The sequence below is a fragment of the Salvelinus namaycush genome, chromosome 34, assembly GCF_016432855.1.
Source record: "Salvelinus namaycush isolate Seneca chromosome 34, SaNama_1.0, whole genome shotgun sequence".
Lineage (NCBI taxonomy): Eukaryota > Metazoa > Chordata > Actinopteri > Salmoniformes > Salmonidae > Salvelinus > Salvelinus namaycush.
Window position 1 is genome coordinate 11,459,625 of NC_052340.1, and position 21,181 is coordinate 11,480,805.

General features: G+C 47.2%; 1 protein-coding gene across 4 annotated transcripts in view; it reads right to left on the minus strand.

The window, feature by feature from the left end:
• Positions 1–345: 345 nt before the first annotated feature.
• Positions 346–21,181, minus strand: part of LOC120029135 (serine/threonine-protein kinase SIK3 homolog) — a 42,203-nt gene continuing 21,367 nt past the window's right edge. The window contains exons 2-25 of one of the 4 annotated variants that reach the window (XM_038974442.1): positions 19,584–19,700; positions 19,297–19,360; positions 18,866–19,027; positions 18,563–18,687; positions 18,134–18,257; positions 17,899–18,017; positions 17,648–17,758; positions 17,391–17,525; positions 15,751–15,828; positions 14,975–15,084; positions 14,537–14,693; positions 14,273–14,422; positions 13,585–13,658; positions 12,983–13,117; positions 11,634–11,775; positions 8,119–8,238; positions 7,760–7,818; positions 7,400–7,503; positions 6,920–7,217; positions 4,646–5,346; positions 4,285–4,451; positions 3,892–4,021; positions 3,235–3,361; positions 346–2,444 (exon numbers count right to left, since the gene is read on the minus strand). In XM_038974442.1, the coding sequence (XP_038830370.1) occupies positions 3,240–3,361; positions 3,892–4,021; positions 4,285–4,451; positions 4,646–5,346; positions 6,920–7,217; positions 7,400–7,503; positions 7,760–7,818; positions 8,119–8,238; positions 11,634–11,775; positions 12,983–13,117; positions 13,585–13,658; positions 14,273–14,422; positions 14,537–14,693; positions 14,975–15,084; positions 15,751–15,828; positions 17,391–17,525; positions 17,648–17,758; positions 17,899–18,017; positions 18,134–18,257; positions 18,563–18,687; positions 18,866–19,027; positions 19,297–19,360; positions 19,584–19,700 (3,504 nt within the window). In that variant the 3' untranslated portion in view covers positions 346–2,444; positions 3,235–3,239. Of the gene's footprint in view, positions 2,445–3,234; positions 3,362–3,891; positions 4,022–4,284; positions 4,452–4,645; positions 5,347–6,919; positions 7,218–7,399; positions 7,504–7,759; positions 7,819–8,118; positions 8,248–11,633; positions 11,776–12,982; positions 13,118–13,584; positions 13,659–14,272; positions 14,423–14,536; positions 14,694–14,974; positions 15,085–15,750; positions 15,829–17,390; positions 17,526–17,647; positions 17,759–17,898; positions 18,018–18,133; positions 18,258–18,562; positions 18,688–18,865; positions 19,028–19,296; positions 19,361–19,583; positions 19,701–21,181 lie in introns of all 4 variants that reach the window. The other 3 variants (XM_038974441.1, XM_038974444.1, XM_038974443.1) reach the window with 3 other exon arrangements.

The window sequence follows — 21,181 nt, forward strand, 5'->3', positions numbered from 1 at the left end:
TGACCTTCATTAACTCTGCTCCTCAACTACAATCAGCATGGCATTCAGACTGACAAAAAACAAGCATCAATTCACAGGTGGTATACAGATTCCTTAAATCTATTGATCACCCAAACACATTGTCTTTTTAAATTATTTATTTATATATATGTATTTAATTCATCTCAGTTTGGTTGGTATTCTATTTAATCATCGTTGTTGCACTTTAGTATTTTTGTACTCCCAAAAACAAAATAAACAATAGAAAAAGAGAACATAGGATACAGGTGCCGAGCAAAGAGCCGGTTTACAGATGATGAGAGGGAAGTCAGACAGAAACAGACCAGGAAGAAGACAACGAGGTGGTCACTCATCAGCAACACACTCACAGTCCCTCGCTGGACCATGATGCACTGGGAGTCCTGCAGACAAGGTGGGGATAGGGAGGCGGATCATTCTCCCACCCCCTCTGCTCACTATCTGAACTGTACATACTGCGCTGGGGTCAAACTGAAGCAACCGGTCTGTCTCTGGTCAGTTCCTCATTTCTCTCCCTCTGAAGAGATGAAGGACTGAATTCAGTATTGGGGCTGGAGTAGGTCTCACTTGATGATCATGTGACGAAGGGAGGGAACGAGAGAGTGAGAAAGAGATAGAAAAGGGAGGCAGCACATGTGCAGAGTAGTAGTCTCCTCCTTGGATGTGGCCGTAGCTGGGCCAGAGTCGGGAGAAGAGGCAATGTCCAGTGTGTGTTGGCCAATAAGGGGGCGATGAGGTCCGAGACGGAGGGTACCACTGCAGATCGGGGGAACGAGTGGAAAAGGGGTCTGTCCATCTCCGCCTCTAAAATGTTTTACGATGATGGTGATGATAGGTCAGCTATATTACAGTTCCCCTCCGTTTCAATGACTGCATTCCCAGCACCGAACCACCCCACAACTCATTGCCTGCCAAATCTACCCCAAAAAAACAGAGAACAATAACAACAACGACGAGATCAATGATTGAAATGATAAAAAGTAACAAATAACCACTCTCCTCTTCAAGTGTCTCGATAATAAAACAATAAGAACAATCTTTTTTTATGACAACGAAGGAGAATTTTCTCCCTGTACTCTTTTGGCTAAAAATCTCAATATTCAGAAGAGAAAAAAAAGAAGATATCTGAAGACATCCAAAAAATACAAATAATAATAATATAAAAAATGCCTCCCCAACACCCCCACCGAAAAAATGGGATACAGCAATTGTGGTCTATACATGGTGTCGCTGTACAGGGGAGGAAGGGGAAGCATGTCTGTTAAAACTACACACAATGCCACACTGTCACAAAAGGTGGCAGGGGAGTGATGGGGAGTGGAAAAAGAGGGATAGAGAAGGATGGAATGAAGAACGGGAGGGGGGGGGGGGCAGAGAAGGGCATAAAACAAGAGAGAACAAGGGAGTGAGAAAAGGAGAAGGCAGTATGGGAGGGTAAACAGGGAGAAGAATTAAAGATAGCTTGAACCGAAAGTGCAGAATTACTTAAGTAATCAAAACTTAAATGTTGTCTTCCTTGCAACACAGAACAGTTTTTTTTCTCCTTTAATAATAATTCTCATTATAATCATAATAACAATAATTATTTTACAGAAAACAGTAATAACAATAATGATCATAATTTCTAGATGAACATTAGCCCGTAAAAATGAATTTTAAAAACAATGAATAAAAAGAACAGAACAGGAAAACAAAATAAAAAATGAGAGCTGGTTGTGCTGTGCGATCCTCGATGTCACTGAGCTCCTTTGTTATGTTTTTTAGCGCCTCTGAGCCTGACCCAATCCCACCCCTGCAAGCCCAATGGAATGGGTCACTCAGAGAGAGAGAGAGCCTCATAGGCTCTGAGATCACAGCCCGCTCCGGAATGGTCCACTGGAATACAGTGGAGGGGAGAGGGAGGAGCGGACAGAACCTCACAGGAATCCCTGCGCACAGACTTGGTGTGAATACTTTGGGTTTGTGGCTGAGTGTGTGCATGTGTAAGTTTATGTTATCTCTACGTTTTGCCTGTATGAATGTCTGGGACATTGAGGCGCATGAGTGTGTTGCTATGGCAACAGTTAGGAGGAGGAGGGGGGGTAAGGGTGGCAGGAGAGCGGGACCGCAAGGGGGTAGGAAGGAAGAAGTGAATGGGGGAAGCAGAGCTCAATCTATCCAATCAGACGGAAGAGCAGAAATGGAGAGAGCCAATGATGGCAATGCTTGCTAGATGGCTATGCAGAACAGAATGCTGCCATTGAACCCACTCCCCTCGCCCAGCCAATCCCCCCCCACCCACCCCGGGCTGCAGCCTGCAGGCTGCCTGCCCTCCCCCAAGCCCCATGACTGACGGACAGCGCCCCCTCCAGACAGACAATGGCGGTTTGGCGTGATGCTGCTCAACACAGGTGGCTGATGTGGACCTTTATACACAGAAGACGCTCCTAGGAGAGAGAGAACACAGAGGGACAGAGTTAACACTAGGGGTGAATTTCAATTGTCTTTCCTTAGTTCCTTGTGCCCTCTCTCCTTGCCTCCATCTCAAAAAGCATATCTGAGGATCCCCCCAGTACTTCTCTTCCAATGAGCTTAGAGAAGGAAGTGAGGAGAGAGGTGAGGAATCAAGGTAATACCATTGAGATTCACTCTGGATTTCCCCTAGCTAGGAGCACTAACACTTCTAGTCCTGTTCACCTCTTGACCAACCAAGTCAGTACTGTGAATGAGAATCGTATCCTAAATGACCTGCCTGGCTAAATGAACGTTTAATTAAATGACAACTGATCTAAGAACAGCATTACCATTTTGGGGCGGCAGGTAGCCTAGTGGTTAGAGCGTTGGACTAGTAGCCGAAAGGCTGCTGGATCGAATCCAAGAGCTGACAAGGTAAAAATCTGTTGCTCTGCCCCTGAACAAGGCAGTTAACCCACTGTTCCCTGGTAGCGTGTCAGTGTAAATAAGAATTTGTTCTTAACTGACTTGCCTAGTTAAAGAAAGGTAAAAACATTTTTTTAAATAAACAAACAGTGGCAACAGTATGGACAACCATTGACATGAGTCTGGTAAAGGACATTCACTGACTGTGTAGACTGAGTTCGGGCAACGGAGTCATACTGTAAGGTTGGTCCAAAATGGCTCCCGATTCCCCAAATATAGTGCACTACTGGTCAAAAGTAGAGCCCTATATAGGGAATAGGGTGCCATTTGAGACGCAGGCTAAGTGCATGTGCGTACCTGTGTTAGACCCCGGCCTGCTCCATGCTGTACTGCAGGTCTGGGGGTTTGTAGCTATGAAGGATGTTGCTGGTGCAGGACGACGGGTAGCAGGCTCCAGCGTGGAGCTCTCCCTCCACGTCACATACTGCCAGGAGAAAACACACAGACACACAGAATGAAGAATTCCTCCATGTTCAAGGCAGGTATTTGGTGGCTATTGTGAGCGCATGTGCATGTGTCTCCGTTGGGCGGCAGCTAGCCTAGCGGTTAGAGCGTTGGGCTAGTAACCGAAAGGTCGCTGGTTCGAATACCCGAGTCGTCACGGTGAAAATATGCCGATGTGCTATTAAGCAAGGCACTTAATCCTAATTTGTTCCAGGGGCGCCTTACTACTATGGCTGACCCTGTAAAACAACATGTCACTGCACCTATCTGGTGTATTTCACAATAATATATCTATTTATAACGGCAGGATTATGGGTTCAATTCCCTTTGGGACCACCAATAGAAAATGCATGCAAGTGTCTGCTAAAAAGGCATATATTGTTATACTCTGTCCTGTGATAGAGATTATTTTAGAGTTCACATTTTACTTAGACCAAACTGAGTCTGCCACGTTTCACTCACTTTACCCCGTTTAGTATGCGAGTACGTGTACGTGTACGTGACACTGACCTGACTCTTCCCGCTGGTGGAGCTGCTGGCTTCCTGTCAGAGATGATTGGCTGAGGATGTCAGACATGCGGGCGGAGCTCAGAGCCTTGCCAGCCAATAGGCTCATCCCAGACATGGGCTCGGCCTGGTCCTGAGGCGGTGCAGAAAGACATGTTAAGTACATAAACGCACGCACACAGACACACAATGTTCAATTCCAAATCAACCCCTAGGCATGCCATACAGATCTGAAAAGATAGGTAAGAGCAACACGGTCCATCGTGCCCTCATAGTTTACCTAGCCTAAGACCTATCCATTGAAACTATCCAATCCTTTGAGAGCTACACAAGAGGCTGAGAGATTCTGTAGATTCTATTTCTGTGGTCCCAAACGGAGCACCGTGAGAGACTCACATAGGCGTCGTCGCAGGTCTGGATGGTGTGGTGGCGCTGTAGCTGGCCCCGGGGCCGATAGCCGTCCCCCTGGGGGCCCCTGGTAGAGTAGCCCACTCCGTTACGGTCAGGCACGCCCTGCTCCATAACCTGCTGCCCCTGGGTCCTGCAGTCAACATGCTCATTGTCTGGAAGGGGGAAGAGAGGGAGGGAGGGATTACTGAAGTTGCTAAGTTAACAATGTAGAATGTAGCTTGTGTGACCGAAGCAGGAATGTGTAAAAAGCATGTGGGATGTGAAAGCTGTTTGACACCATAGAAATAGAATGTACAGAATCGAAATTGTCCTTCTATTTCTACGATTGAGCCTGCTTGACCCTTACCTCTGGTTGTGGTGGTGCTCCTGATGTAGCCGTGTCTGTGTGTGGGGGAGTTGTAGGGGGGCGTCCCTCCCTGGGGGGGGCCCAGCAGGTCATGGCCGTCCCCACAGCCTTGGGCCTTGGCCAGGAGGCCCTCATGGTAGCCGGGTGGCAGGTCATCCTCCTCCATGCTCTCTGAGTGGGGCAGGCTGGGGGGCTGGACGTCTGGGGGCCTGATCTGGAGGAGGTGGTGGTAGGGGCTTCCCGGCTCCAGAGACTCCCCTTGGCCGAGCTGGCGCAGCAGCAGCATTTCCGTGTAGTCCTGGGGCACGTTGGGGGAAGTGGGGGGTGCCGGACGAGGGCTCTGCCTCTTCAGCAGGGAGGCCAGGTCCTGGGGGGGCAGGCGGGGGTCGGCGTGGCCCGTCAGTGAGTGGCGGGGGGAGAGGAGACCCTGTAGGGTGGGGGTGACGTGCTGCTGGGGCCGGTACTCCAGGGGGGTGGGGGAGAGGAGAGCCTGCTGCAGGGCAGAGGGGCTCCCGTAGCCCCCGCCTCCAGCGCCACCAACCACCCCACCCTGGTAGCCCTCCATCCCTGGAACCTTGAGGGAGGTCCCCTGGAGGTAGGGGTTGTAGCCCCCCACCACCCCCGATGGCCGAGACCCCTCGCCGAACAGATGGGGGTTGAAGGCGGCCTGGTCGTATGTGTTGAACCGTCCGAGGCTGCGACTGGGGAGGGAGGGACCAGGGAAGAGTGGGGGAATAGTCAGCTTATATGCTACTTGCAACAAAATGTATCATCCAATGCAAATACTTCTGAGAGGGGAAAAAACAAATACACCATTGAGATGAAGTATTTTGGATTAAGGAAGTATACAATAAATAAATGCCAGTTATTATTAGTAGTAGTACAAAAATGAAATGAGTTATTATGAACAGTATGAGTGGTGAGAGAAGTATGACAAAACACAAATATGTCTACGTGATTCTGACATGACAATACAATTCTACATCTTAAATACAACAGTATGACCCACTATTATGGGTGATAATTAGCACAGAAGCCTTCCGGATTAAAGGTCACAAGTCCACTGAAGGGTGTGCAAGCAGTCATGGTATTGAGTGACAACCTCAAATACACACAAATTCTGTTGCTTTGCCAGAGGAAATGACAGGAAAATCAAATGATGAGGTAACCACCAAGCTTGTCACCCCCTCTCAATGAACGTGGTCTAGGCTAAACATAGAAATACAACACAGACTGTTGGGTGAATATGTGTTTAGTTCCTACAGTGTTACTACCAGCTGGGGTGGAGGAGAAATACAACACACAGACTGTTGGGTATAGGAATTCCTAGTTCCTACAGTGTTGCTACCAGCTGGAAGGGACACTCCTACCACTAGCAGTCATCCCACCACCAAAGTCCATTTAGTCAGCCAATCTCAGTGGAGGAATCAGAGGTGACGGGACGTCTTCTTTTTCAGCCAAGTAGGTTTTTTGGTTTATCAAAACACTTTGGTAACAGTGGTATTTCTCAATGTAAAAACCCACAAATATTTGTCTGAAATCCACTAACCGATCAGGTGTAAGACCCTGTTGTACCTGAATAGCAGGGGCGTAAAAAAACGAATTTGGCCCCGCAGGTTGCATTCAGTCTTCACAGAGGTCTCGAGGGCCGCACTTAATATTGATTATATTTCCTCGCAGTCAAAAAGTGCAAAAGATAACATAACCTCTGTCCATTGCATTTTGGATGTTTTATGCTCCCTGACTGTCTAGCTTTCGTTTTCGAAAGGGCCCGATTGAATGGGCTCACGGGTCCATTTGTTTGACACCCCTGCTATATAGAGTACTTTTGACCAGGGCACATGGTCTAAAGGAGTTCAGGATATAGGGAATAGGCTGTCATTTAGGATGCATCCCATGCTGCCTCTAAATCCCACCTCCCAATAATACAAGCCCAAAAAGATTTACACCACGGGCAACACGGTTTATAAAACTGTATTATGAGTGAGTTTTGGGTTTCAGGAACATGGCTTCCTAGGGTTGACGGAGGTATGAGAGACTGAAATCTACAATAACTGAAGATGACGAAAACCAAAATATTTTTTTGGGGGGGGGTGGAAAAATAGATAAAATGGAGGTATTTACAGTGTGAGGACATGCGAGAAAGCCCAAAACACAGAGTTGAAGAACATGAAAGTTTAAGAAAAGTGATGGAGGGAAAATAAAAACTAAAATCAAAAAGTGCAAAGGGGAACAGCCATGACGGGTCAGCCATACAGGCTGCGTGAGGGTCACCTGTGGGTCTCGGCATTGTCTGCGCTCAGCTGCTTCCCCAGGACCCGGTGAGAGCACGGCGTGGAAAGGAAAGCCTGCTGCTGGCGCTGCAGGGCCCCGCCCCCTCCCAGCTCCACCTCCTGCACCTGGATAGTCACCTGCTGCTGGGGCATGGGGACGCCCCCCCCACGGGAAGAGGAGCAGGGCTGCTGCTGCTGGGGGGGCAGTGTGACGGGGCAAAGGCCGCAAGGGGGGGGACTCCCGCTGGTGGGCTGGTAGAGGGCGGGGGCGTGCTGGTACTGCACCGCTGATGGTACACCTGGGGGGAGGAGGGAGAGATCAGTCAGTCAGGAGAGAGCTAATATACCTACAAACGGGTTATTTCAACCCTCACTTAGTCTTAATAAGGGATCATTAACAATGCTGTCATATTGACTGATCATTCAGTCCTTTAGTCCAATAAAAAGACAAGTAAGAATAAGGGGTGGAGTTAGAACTCACCATGCCCCTGCATCATCGCTGTTGGAGGGGGACTCTGATTGGGCTGTCTGAAAAGGTGGTTGCTGGCATGTGTAGGCGGTGGGCTGGAGGGCTGGATATGCAACCTGAGGGAAGGGAGAGAACAGACAGGGATGTAAATAACACTTCAAATCAATAGAGCGCCACAAAAGCCTGGCTTGTTGGTGGAGCTTCTCTGAGCTGCACTACATGTGTTTAGCAGACTATTGCCATAGAGTGTGTTCCTTTGAACCTGTGTGCATAAAAATAAATGCTTGTTATTAGTCACTAATGAGTATCATCAGTCTCTTGCTCAGAGTGTGCGGGTGTTGACAACTCAGGGTGTGTGTGTGGTGTTTTCACCTCTGGAGTTGGTGGGTAAGGTGACTGGGCTGGCAGTCTCCGTGTCCCAAAGACAGGGCCTGCAGAACGGAGGGAAAGATTTAGCTAATGGAAAAACAATTTAGGAACGCATAATGGCATGTGTTTACGGTGTTTGTGTCACATCGACCTGCATTTCCCAGTGTGTGTGTCTTTCAGAGATGGGGACAGAAATATCCCAGGCTCAAAGTGACTTGCATCTGCTGGTGTAGAAGACACTGCTCCAGCTGATACAAACCATGCAGTGTGTGTGTCTGTGTCTTTCTCTGTGTGTCTCTGTGCGTGTGTCTGTCGCCGCGTGCGTGTGTATGTGCGCCTGTGTCGGTGTGTGTCACAGTGACCTGTATCTGCTGGTGTAGAATCTGCTGCTCCTGCTGGTACAGGAAATGCTGTTGTTGTGTATGCTCAAGCAGCCTCTCGTCCTGGGGGTTAGCGTACATCTTCTGCAGCTGCTCACACTCCTGGTACACATACGCGCACAAACACACAACAAACATATTGTTGTTAGAGACCACACAAAGAAAGACAGTGGAACCTGAAATATAATGAATAGCATTACTTGCGGTCACTTTCACGCAGAATACCCCATCCGACGATAATAGAATGCAACAATAAAAGAGATTAAAATCAATTCTTTGTCGCATGTCAAAAAGGCCATTTCCTTCTTATGTATATTGGATGAGCAATAAAGCTTTTTGAATTAAATTGAATCCATTTCAGAGTCTATGAGGTTTGTATGCAAGGCATGTTGTCCTTCCTTACACTTCTAAAATGGCTGTTAACTCCATAATACAGACTGGTTCTGAAATCATCAATATAGAATTTTCCCTATTGCCTTGTTGTGCACTGCTACAATGACCTTGGAGATCCCTCCGCCACCTCTCTAGCGCTAGTCTCTCATCACAGGCTCAACATTAAACTGTTAAATCGATTAGCTAATATCTAGCCTGGTCCCAGACCTGTTTGTGCTATCATTTTGGCATGACAAAGAGTTGACATGATAGCACAACAGATCTGGGACAAGGCTAGCGGATTTGGTTCTGGGTGCCGTAATGACTTTAGCTTTGACCGAGGGCAGAAGTGCTGGCGACATCAATGGCAGCTTGTTTTGTATTGACGCTCACCCCCGTGACCCAACAGCCAAGTGTTTACTCTCACCATAACACCATCCCAAATTTGAGTCTGTGGGATTACCCCTAATTACCACCCCAGTGACATCGGCACCCTTAGGCCAATCCCAATATCCTCAAACCTGCTGAACCTCTTGATGCCTCCACCTTGGATCTGTCTATTACATACTGACTCTATTGCTAAAGCAGTTCAGTGTTTCAATCCAACACTGCACAATCTGTCCTTGTGTATGGAATCAAACTAATTGAAGGTTAAGTGGGAGTAAGTGGATTACATCAAGTGCCTGCACACTTCGGTGCAGAAGGAAGATAGAATGAAACAGAAGCGTACGGGGTAAGGCAGGACAATGCTTAGGAGCTGCAGTGCTTACCCAAAGAAGTATTGTAGACTGCAGAGCAATGCAAAAAACAAAAAACACAAGTTTGTTTTTGGTAAGTCTTTACATATTTCAATATAGTTGAACGCCAGCCTCGGCGTTGTGTAGAGGTGCAGGTGACAGAATGTCGAAAAAAGCTGGATAAAAAAAGATGAAAAAAAGTACATCGATGACTTGTTCTTTACATGGAAACATATTGAATGAAAAGCAAAAAATTAAAAATGTCCTTGGTTTCGGAGAATGGTAGAATGGTATGGTTTCTGGAAAAAAAGATGGATGGGAGGGAGGGGTCTTTAAGTATACAGACTAAACAAGAAGAAACCTGTGTTTTGGTGTCTCTACACGGGTCGATACAATGGAGCAGGTAGGTACGGGTTAAGGCAGGACCAGCAGGAGCAGGTGGGTAGGGGAAATAAGGACCAGCGGATTTGAGAGAAAGAGAATTACAAGAGGCCTTTCAACTGATGGGATCTCAATGGAGAGCCAGTTCCTGTGTTTCATACCACCTGGAACTTCCAGAGGCAAAAGTAGAGCACTTGACAAGCTATCTAGCTATGTGCGTATGCAAGTGATTCTATTGTGACAAAGGCATTAATTGAATCACGGTAAGACCCGCTCTTTTCCCCGGATGCATTAACAAAATACTTTCCACTGAGGCCAGACAGTTTAGTATGACGATAGACGACGTCAGGGAGTCAGTCATTAAAACACCAGAACAGTACAAAGTGGAGATGTACACACTGACTCTACACTGAATCTCCTCTAAAGAGGCTCAGTATCTAAATCTGTCCTTTCACTGTGTAGGAAAACAAAGCAGGTGGAAAGTAAGTGGATGACGTCAAGGGAGGCTTGTGTGGCATTCACACTTGCGCACCAGGGGGTGTGGGCAGTCCGGGCACCTATGTAGGAGCAGCAGGTAGATACATTGGAGCAGGTACGGGGTAAGGCAGGACTATGCTTAGGAGCTGCAGGAAGTGGTAAATCAGGACTAGTCTCATAAAAATGCTATGTCTTTCGGGAGGCTGTGAGATACAGTGCTTTGAGAAAGTATTCAGAACCCTTGACTGTTTCTAAAAGAGATTTAATTGTTTTTTTTCACTCATCAATCTACACACAATACCCCATAATGACAAAGCAAAAACAGGTTTTTAGAAATGTTTGCAAATATATTTAAAAAAAACGGAAATATCACATTTACATAAGTATTCAGAACCTTTATTTAGTACTTTGTTGAAGAACCTTTGGAAATGATTACAGCCTCGAGTCTTCTTGGGTATGACGCTACAAGCATGGCACACCTGTATTTGGGGAGTTTCTCCCATTCTTCTCTGCAGATCCTCTCAAGCTCTTTCAGGTTGGATGGGGAGCGTTGCTGCACAGCTATTTTCAGGTCTCTCCAGAGATGTTCGATTGGGTTCAAGTCCGGGCTCTGGCTAGGTCACTCAAGGACATTCAGAGACTTGTCCCGAAATACTTTGAACTTGATTTCATCAGACCAGAGAATCTTGTTTCTCATGGTCTGAGTCCTTTAGGTGCCTTTTGGCAAACTCCAAGCAGGCTGTCATGTGCCTTTTACTGAGGAGTGGCTTCCATCTGGCCACTCTACCATAAAGGCCTGATTGGTGGAGTGCTGCAGAGATGGTTGTCATTGTGGAAGGTTCTCCCATCTCCACAGAGAAACACTGGATCTTTGTCAGAATGACCATCAGGTTCTTGGTCACCTCCCTGACCAAGGCAATTCTCCCCCGATTGCTCAGTTTAGCTGGGCGGCCAGCTCTAGGAAGAGTCTTGGTGGTTCCAAACTTCTTCCATTTAAGAATGATGGAGGCCACTGTGTTCTTGGGGACCTTCAATGGTGCAGACATTTTTTGTGACCCTTCCCCAGATCTGTGCCTCGACACAGTCCTGTCTCTGAGCTCTACGGACAATTCCTTCGACCTCATGGATTGGTTTTTGCTCTGACATGCACTGTCAACTTTGGACCTTAAAATAGACAGGTGTGTGCCTTTCCAAATCATGTCCGATCAATTGAATTTACCACAGGTGGACTCAAATCAAGTTGTAAAAACATCTCAAGGATGATCAAGTAAACAGGATGCACCTGAGCTCAATTTCAAGTCTTATAGCAAAGGGACTGAATACTTACGTAAATAAGGTATCCGTTTTTTATTTTTCATAAATTTGTAAAGATATGTGAAAACCCGTTTTCGCTTCGTCATTATGAGGTATAGTGTGTAGATTAACGAGGATTTGTGTTTATTTAATCCATTTTAGAATAAGGCTGTAACATAAAATGTGGAAAAAGTCACCAGGTGGGGGTGCACAGAACCAGGTGGGGGTGTACAGTACCTGTTTGAGCTGCCTGATGAGGCTGCTGTTCTCCAGGTGGGTCTTAAAGGCCTGGATGGTGGTGGCCCCATCGGAGAAGCGCCTCACAGGGGAGAAACGCTCCATGGGCAAGTGCAGGGTGTTACAGTCCTTATAGATGGACCTGGGGAAAAGCGCAGAGCCGCAAACAAACAGACACATAGACAGGAGCCAGACATACATAGAAATGGATACAGAGGTGAAGTCGCATACAGACAGAAAAATGAAAGAATGAAAAATCACATTTACATGAGCTCCTCTGGTCTCTCTGCATGATCATAATGTCACTGTAAACAAACAGCTGATCCTAGAACCGTGAACAGAGGATCCACAGCAACACACAGCAGGACTGCGTCACTGTGTCGTCATACCCAGTCCAAACCAAGACCTGATCGGCAAGATCATTTGGAGAATCCAATACCTGAAGCGTCCTTCAGTTGCAGTCAAACAAGAAAAGAAAAAAATCTATACCGAGAATAGCTAGCTAGAGAAATCAGATAATAGCTAGCTAGAGAAATCAGATAATAGCTAGCTAGAGAAATCAGATAATAGCTAGGCTGACTCAAACTGGCTGTAGAATGAACAGCTTGGAATAATTATAATAAAGATGCTTCTCCTAAACAGAGCTGAACGTGTTCAAACAGTATCAGAAGACCAGCCGCATGTATCAAACGTCTCAGAGTGCTGATTTAGGATCGGTTTTGCCGGATAAGGTCCCAATGAACGAGATTAGATGGGGAGCTGATCCTAGGTCAGCACTCCTACTCTGAGACGCTCGATAATATCTGTCCTCAGCCAATGAGATGGCAACTTCTCCAGAACCCAGACTGTCCAACGGCTGACCTGCAGCTCAGGAGAACTCGGAGCCCGGCGCAAGGCTCTGGTAACTGGTTCTGTTACCTAACCTACCCCTGGATCACTAGAAGTCCTCATGTCGTATGCTTCAAGCTGGTGACTATGATAGTGTAACCTGCATGGTGCAATGGTGTCCAGGTCCCTGCTCCTGTGTGCTGGCTGGAGCCCATTCATGCCCCCCCTGGTGTGGACTTTCAGCTCATTATAGCGTGAGAATATGTGTCTCTGTGAATGTCTCCTAAGTTCCTGTGCCCCTTTCCCTGCCTCGCTGAATGCTGGGGCCCATGCACCCACCCCCAGTGAGGACTTTTGGCTCAGTGAAGGGGGTGTATGTGTGTCTGTGCATCTTTAGTGCTTGTGTCCCTATCTCTAGATACTGTCCCTGCTCCCTCGTTGCTGTGGGTCGGGGCCCATGCATGCCCCCCCTGGCCTGGGGTGGGGTGTCTGTCTGTCAGCCTCAGTGTGGGGCCCCTCACCGGCAGTGCTGCTCCGGGGCCCACCCCCTCTGTCGGGAGCCCTGGGGCCTCTGCGAGTCTGCCAGCGGCTCACCGCCGTGCGCCGTGCTCATGAGCGCGTGCGTCGTGTGCCGCTTGGAGCGGTTCGCCAAGTACCTGGGCCGCGGGGAGGGAGACAGGAAGCAGCACTGGTCAGCTCTCTGTCCTCATTGGGGGAGGGGGGAAAAAAACACCCTCCCCCTTCCTTCAGGCAGGACGAATCACACATCAGATAACGCCCACAACCCCCCGTTCCAATTTGAGGATTGGATTGTTTGAGCAAGCTTAGTGTAAGCGAAGCAGTGGCGGGATAATTTGGCGGCATAATTTGAAATGAGAGATATTTTAAGAGGAGATTTAGAGAGGTAGATTTGGTAGAAGTTGGAGAGGAGTTGCTTGATCGCCTTATGAAAGCCAGTTGCGTGATGAGAAGGGGGCACCGGAACAACAGTGGCCAGGTCCCCCGGTGGCAGAAAGCAGTGCTGCAGCCTACTTGCATCTCGACTCCCAGTAACCCAGGAACACCAGCGCTTCTACGGTCACGCTCCAAAGCCCCCCTGTCCCCGTCACCCTCCCAGGCTTACCTCTGCACCGCCTCCTGGTCGGGCTCCCCGTCAGAACCCTCCTCATCCACCGGAGCCACAGCCGGGATGGGGTGCTGCAAGAGGGAGGGAGAGGGAGAACGGGAGAAGGAGAGAGAACATGATGAGGAAAAACAATGTTGGACAGTGACACTGAAAACAGGTGGGGGATGTATAAAACCACTGTCACCTCAGTAGACAGAGCAGGTACATAGGCACTGACAGAGCACATGGCATAGTAGACTGAACTAGACAAAAACTATACTCTTAAGTGACCTGGGTTTAAATACTATTTAGGATATCTCAATAACTTTCAAAGGCATTTGGAAGTACATTTAGTAGTTGAATACTGGGATGTATTTGGAAATACACTGGGAAAGTAATGGCATGCATTTGAAAATACTCAAATATACAGTGTATTTTCAAATACAAATAAATACTCCCATGCATTTGAACCCAGTATTTAAAATAATGGATTTGTACATAAGTATTTGAAAATATTTTCAAATAGTTGTCATTTAATATGAAATTATTTGAAAATTGTTGATCCGGACTACATTATTTATTTACATTATACACAGAAAATAAGTATTTAAATAACAAATACACATGCATTTGAATCCAGTTCTGGCTCTTAAACACACACACACACACACACACACACACTAACATTGGGAGGGCAGGGACTCACAGGGTTGGCGACCAGAGGGGACTGTCCCCGTGGCCTCTTCAGTAGCTGGGCGTGCAGCTGGATGTTGGCCCCACCATCCGAGGCCCTGCGGCCCAGGGGTCCCATGCCATTCAGCAGCTGCAGGGTGGGGGGCTGCAGCAGGGACTGCTCCTGGAGGGACAGAGAGCGGGAGGGACATCAGTTTAGCCCACACATATATAAATATAGATGGACTATGTAACTATACTCTGTCATACCACACACACACACTTTCTGATCCCTCACCTTGTATTCCAGCTGCTGTGTGGGCTGCAGGTGTGGGTTCTGGGTGGGCATCAGTGTGTGCATGTGGCCCATGGTGGGGGGCATAGGGAAGGGGGGCTGGGGGGCCACACGGGGGAACCCAGGGGGCAGCTTCTGCAGATCCTCCTGCATCTCCGTCCTGATAGAGAACACAGTCAGCAAGGAGATGCAAGCACACACGTACACACACGCACGCACGCACACACACGCATGCACACACACGCATGCACACACACGTACACACACACACACACGTACGTACACACACACACGTACGTACACAGACACACGTACGTACACACACACACACAAGGGTACACACACTGATAAAAGACGGCCAGACAAACAGCCAGCCAGACGGCAAGATAGAGAGACAGACCGACGGACGGACAGACAGGAGAGACAAGGTGAATAGAGTACCTGGGGTCTGGGACGCCCACAGTGTGACGCCTCATGGACAGGTAGCGAGCCATGGCCTCTGGAGACGGCTCCTCTGCGTCATCACTGTCCAGGGCCATGTTTCCGTCCGGCTACACAGCAAAGGACAAACAATATCTGTATGTGTAACAATACATTCGATTCTGCATTTGTGTATGTGGTATGCCATTGTGTATCTGTGTAATTCAGAGTTGGATATTTGTGAATCACAGGGTTATATTAGTGTAGGATCCCACAAAACAACACAATTGCTGTGCAGTCTAGATAAAAAAGTTATTAAATTCCTACATAAAAAGGCCCAGTGCAGTTTTATATATTTCCACATTATGAGGTTGGAATAATACTGTGAAATTGTGAAAATTATGATAATTTCTGCCTGTTTAGGTGGGATGGAGTTCTGGCCTGCCTGGTAAATTACCTAATAGACCAATAAGATAGAGATTCCCAAACGTCACTACCAACAACAGGTAGTTTAGACCACAGTCCAAGCAAAATTCTTGCTTGAGAAATTGCTCTTTGCTAAAAAAGCTAATTGTGTTTCTATTTGACCATTTAATTGAAAACAAATCGCAGTACGGTACTTAAATTGTGACCCAAAAATGATTTTGTATCGAGATAAAAAACGTCTGTCTTGGACTCTAAAGAAGTGTGCCAGGAGGCTAAGCTTAAAGCGATCATAGCAAACAGGCCACCATGTCAGTGTCACTAGAGCAGCTGCATTGCAGGATTGTGAAATGGATGTGGGTGGACTCACTAACCTCAACGATCTGGTTCTCTGGGTTGATCAGCTGGACGTGAGGGACATTCATGCTAACGGGATTACCCTGCTGATCCGTCTGCAGGAAAAAGACATGCGTACACACAAACACGTACACACACACAGCTAAGGTCACTCAATGATCGACCTGATTGGCTAGCAATCTGCTCTGGCCTGCTGATAGGGGGATGTGGGTCACTCCGTTCACCTCAACGTAACGGATGGTTTGAGCATGGTGAAGTTAATTACACTTTGGATGGTGTATCAATACACCTAGTCACTACAAAGATACAGGCATCCTTCCTAACTCAGTTGTCGGAGAGGAAGGAAACCTCTCAGGGATTTCACCATGATGCCAATGGTGACTTTAAAACAGTTACAGAGTTTAATGGCTGTGATAGGAGAAGGATGGATCAACAACATTGTAGTTATTCCAAAATACTAACCTAACTGACAGAGTGAAAGGAAGGTAGCCTGTGCAGAATAAAATATTCCAAAACATGTATCGTATTTGCAACAAGGCACTAAAGTAATACTGCAAAACATGTGGCAAAGCAATTCACCTTTTGTCCTGAATACAAAGTGATATGTTAAGGGCAAAACCAATACAACACATTACTAAGTATCACTCTGCATTTTTTCATGCATAGTGTTGGCTGCATTATGTTATGGGCATGCTTGTATTCGTAAAGGACTGGGGATAAAAAAAAGAAAATGTAAAAAAAAGAATGGAGCTAAGCACAGACAAAATCCTAGAGTAAAACCTGGTTCAGTCTGCTTTCCACCAGACACTACAAATTCACCTTTCAGCAGGATAATAACCTAAAACACATCCCACTCTTCACCTCAGATGGCACAGGTTTAGTTAAATAGGCAAACAATTGGGCTTGACCGGTAACGTTGTCGGTAGTAAAGCAGGTAGTAAAGCAGCTAATGCCGCTTGTTCCGCTCTCCGGTTGGCATTTGATTAAACCGCAGTATTTTTAATATTGTTTTTAACCTTTAACTAGGCAAGTCAGTTAAGAAATTATTTACAATGACGGCCTACACCAGCCAAACCCGGACGACACTTGGCGAATTGTGCGCTGCCCTATGGGACTCCCAATCACGGCCGGTTGTGATACAGCCTGGAATCGAACCAGGGTGTCTGCAGTGACGCTTAAAGCACTGAGATGCAGTGCCTTAGACCGCTGCACCAATTTGGGAGCCCAAGCCTTCTACTCAGTTCCTTCGTTGTCAAAGACAACTATCAAATTTCGCTAAAACATCGCTCTTTCCTTTGAATGGCTCTGATGTTAGTGATGTGTCCTTGGCTGCAACGAGACGTTTCCATTCCTCTTTTGTAGGCTTCATCATTCACTGAAGTACAAAGGCATCTGAGGTAAAGTATTGACTACCGGAGAAAGGCGCGAGAGTGAACCGACGGAAGGGGGTGGGGAGAAAAAGAAAAAAAAAGACTATTTATCTTTTTATAAAGTGAACTACATTAGGCCAGTTTGCTCCACACATTATATACCTCTAACCCCCAAAAAGACACCTAATTGTATAACTAAACCATGATATGGTATCCGTTCCATATAATCTTAGTAACCAATCAAATCAAATTCCTTAGAATCTATAGATCCGAGGGGCAAAGGTTACCTGTACAGCGTTGAGAGGGTAGCCAATGGGGCGGGGCGTGGGCGGGGCCACGCGCAGGGTCTTGTGTTTCTTCAGGCGGTCAGAGAGCAGGCTGTAGATGGCGCTGTAGTGATCATACGCATCAGTGTGCAGAGACTGGAGAGAACGGGCGAAAGAGAGGTGAAACAAGACAACCGTCAGCCAATGGCATTTCATATGCACAACAGCGTTTGTATCTGCTGCAACAATCTTGTGTCTAGTGTGTGTGTTGGTCCCACTTGGAGTGTGCGCTCGCGGTCCAGTCCCATCTCAGACATGGCCATCAGCACCTGCTCGTTGATGAGCTCTGTCTCCCGCTCAGACTTCACCTGCTCACATTCCACGATCAACTGAGAGAGAGAGACAGAAAATCCATTACAACGTTGGGTCCATTCTTCATTGAGTCCATTGAAATCAAAGACAATGAATCAGAGCAGTCTTGCCAGATCATCCAAAAGCAGCTCGATGGACCCAGAGTTCGGGAACTCACCCTCTCAAACTCTGGGTCGGGGTCTCCCTGCTTCATCCACTTGTTCTTACAGATCTGCTCCATGGAGAGGCGTCTACTGGGCTCCAGCACCAGCATGTGTCGGATCAGGTACTCACAGTCTGTCAGACAGAACACGGCGTCAGAAGAGCAACACACCTCACAGCAGCCAGTCAGACCCCGTAGAAGACACCATTGTTTCAACTTGCAAGGTACTAGTGCTGGCATCGGGTCTCACCTGTGGACATGAAGAAGGGGATGCGGAACTTCCCGCTCAGCACCCGGGCCCTCAGGTTCTGGAGGGTGCTGCCGTCAAACGGCAAGGCACCGCACACCAGAACATACAGCACCACGCCCAAACTCTACACAGAGAAAGAGAGAGAGCGAGAGAGAAAGAGAGAGAGAAAGAGGAAAAGGATGAGGAGGAGTAATCCCTCATAGGTGAGATTCTCAACCCTTTTCCAAAAGTGGGCATAGACACACTCCCTATCTTGGATTTGAAAGCACTGGATTGGGGTGTAAGTATGGGCTGGAAGGAATGTCCACCGTTGTTAAATCTATGCCGGGAAGTGTGAATTTGGACGTAGCCATGGTCCAGTGTAGGCTATGAGGAGTAGCTGTGGTCGTTTCTTATAGGAACTAGCATTACTAAGACTAGGACACTGACCCAGATGTCCACTTTGGGTCCGTCGTACTCCTTCCCTTCGAAGAGCTCTGGGGCAGCATAGGGAGGACTCCCACACCAGGTCTTTAGTAGCTGGCCTCTGGAGAACAGGTTACTGAAGCCAAAGTCTACCATGGGCAGAGGAGGGAAGTTCAAAAAAAGAGAGGGGGAAAAAAGGAGATAAGCGAGGGGGGGGGGGGTCAACCTTCTCTTCCCGTGATCTACCCCAACACACTCCTAGAAATCAACCTTCTCTTCCCGTGATCTACCCCAACACACTCCTAGAAATCAAGTGAAAAACTATACCTGCAATCTTGATGTTGAGGTTGTGATCCAGGAGCAGGTTTTCGGCCTTCAGGTCTCGGTGGACGATGTTGCGGCAGTGGCAGAAGTGGACGGCCGCCACGATCTGCTTGAACTTCCGCCGCGCGTCCTTCTCCGCCATCCTGCCGTGGGCCACCAGGTGGTCTGAACACAGACAGGTGAGAGGCCAAAGTTCAAATTCAGTTCATTTGCCTTTTACAGGGGTTTTACTCTGCATCTCCCCGAGATCCACCACTTCACATCACATTGAAACAATGACGACGTCAAACCCAGGATCACAGACAAACAGATAGTCACTAGTCAGAGCCATTGACATAGGTAGTAAACCATACAATTGTGCACAAGTGGAGAGGTCAAATGTGACTATGTGAGCATACAAAAAGACAATGGCTTGCTACAAAAGACAGACTTACCAAAAATCTCCCCGCCACTGGCATACTCTGTTACCAGGTAGATCATCCTCTCGGTCTCCATTACCTGATGAGACAGACATTTGCATTGACAATATAACCGCTGCAGTCAACATCACTAAACACACGGCATCAGCAGTGTGGATCCGGTTTAGGGTGAAGTTGCCTGTAGACACTGATCTTGGGTCAGATTTGCAATCTCCATACAAACGGTTAAGGTTATGGTTGTGGGAGGGGATCCTAGATCTGTACTTAGGGCAAACTCCACCCCGGAGCTGTGATCTACTGACCTGGTAGAGACGAATGATGTGAGGGTGCCTCAGCATCTTCATGATCTGCACCTCCCTGAAGATCTTCTTCAGGTTCTCATCGTCCAGCTGGGTCTTGTCCACTATTTTGATGGCCACCTGAACAGAGACAGAAAGACAATGGAGTGGGAGTTAGTACAAGATATCTATTGAACCATTTCAAGCGAACCAAAACCATTTGAGCAAAATGACTCATCAATGAGTGACCATACTCGACTCATCAACAGGAGGTCAAAGTCAGAGCACTGATCAGGGACACAGTGGCACCCTATTCCCTATTTACTGCACTAAAGGTAGTGCACTGTATAGGTAGTAGGGTGCCATTTGGAACTCAGCCTGAGTATTCATATCAGATAATCAGATACTTCCTTTGGCTTAGATAAAGAACCACAGAAACACCAACACTGAGACAAAGAAAGCAAATATTCCCACCTCTCTCATCTCACACCATCCACAAAAGCCAGGGAATTTGCCTTCTAGGTTCTAGGAATTAGCCTAACATGTTCATCATATAATAAATAAGACATGGATTTTATAAATAGCCTAGCGCCTGTCAAAGACCCAACGAGGGGCACCCGCCTACAACTAAGCTGAGCCCTCCTGCTGACCTGACATTGACAGAGACAACGCTTCAGGTGTCAAAGACCTTAGGGGAGGGTTAACTAACATAATGGCACTGAAATAACAGGTCAGCGTATTTTTTAAACATTTATTTCACCTTTATTTAACCAGGTAGGCAAGTTGAGAACAAGTTCTCATTTACAACTGCGACCTGACCAAGATAAAGCAAAGCAGTTCGACACATACAACAACACAGAGTTAGACATGGAGTAAAACAAACATACAGTCAATAATACAGTAGAAAAATAAGTCTATATACAATGTGAGCAAATGAGGTGAGATAAGGGAGGTAAAGGCAAAAAAAGGCCATGGTGGCCAAGTAAATACAATATAGCAAGTAAAACACTGGAATGGTAGATTTGCAGTGGAAGAATGTGCAAAGTAGAAATATAAATAATGGGGTGCAAAGGAACAAAATAAATAAATAAATACAGTAGGGGGAGAGGTAGTTGTTTGGGCTAAATTATAGATGGGCTATGTACAGGTGCAGTAATCTGTGAGCTGCTCTGACAGCTGGTGCTTAAAGCTAGTGAGGGAGATAAGTGTTTCCAGTTTCAGAGATTTTTGTAGTTCATTCCAGTCATTGGCAGCAGAGAACTGGAAGGAGAGGCAGCCAAAGGAGGAATTGGTTTTGGGGTGACCAGAGAGATATACCTCCTGGAGCGCGTGCTACAGATGGGTGCTGCTATGGTGACCAGCGAGCTGAGATAAGGGGGGACTTTACCTAGCAGGGTCTTGTAGATGACCTGGAGCCAGTGGGTTTGGCGACGAGTATGAAGCGAGGGCCAGCCAACGAGAGCGTACAGGTTGCAGTGGTGGGTAGTATATGGGGCTTTGGTGACAAAACAGATGGCACTGTGATAGGCTGCATCCAATTTATTGAGTAGGGTATTGGAGGCTATTTTGTAAATGACATCGCCGAAGTCGAGGATCGGTAGGATGGTCAGTTTTACAAGGGT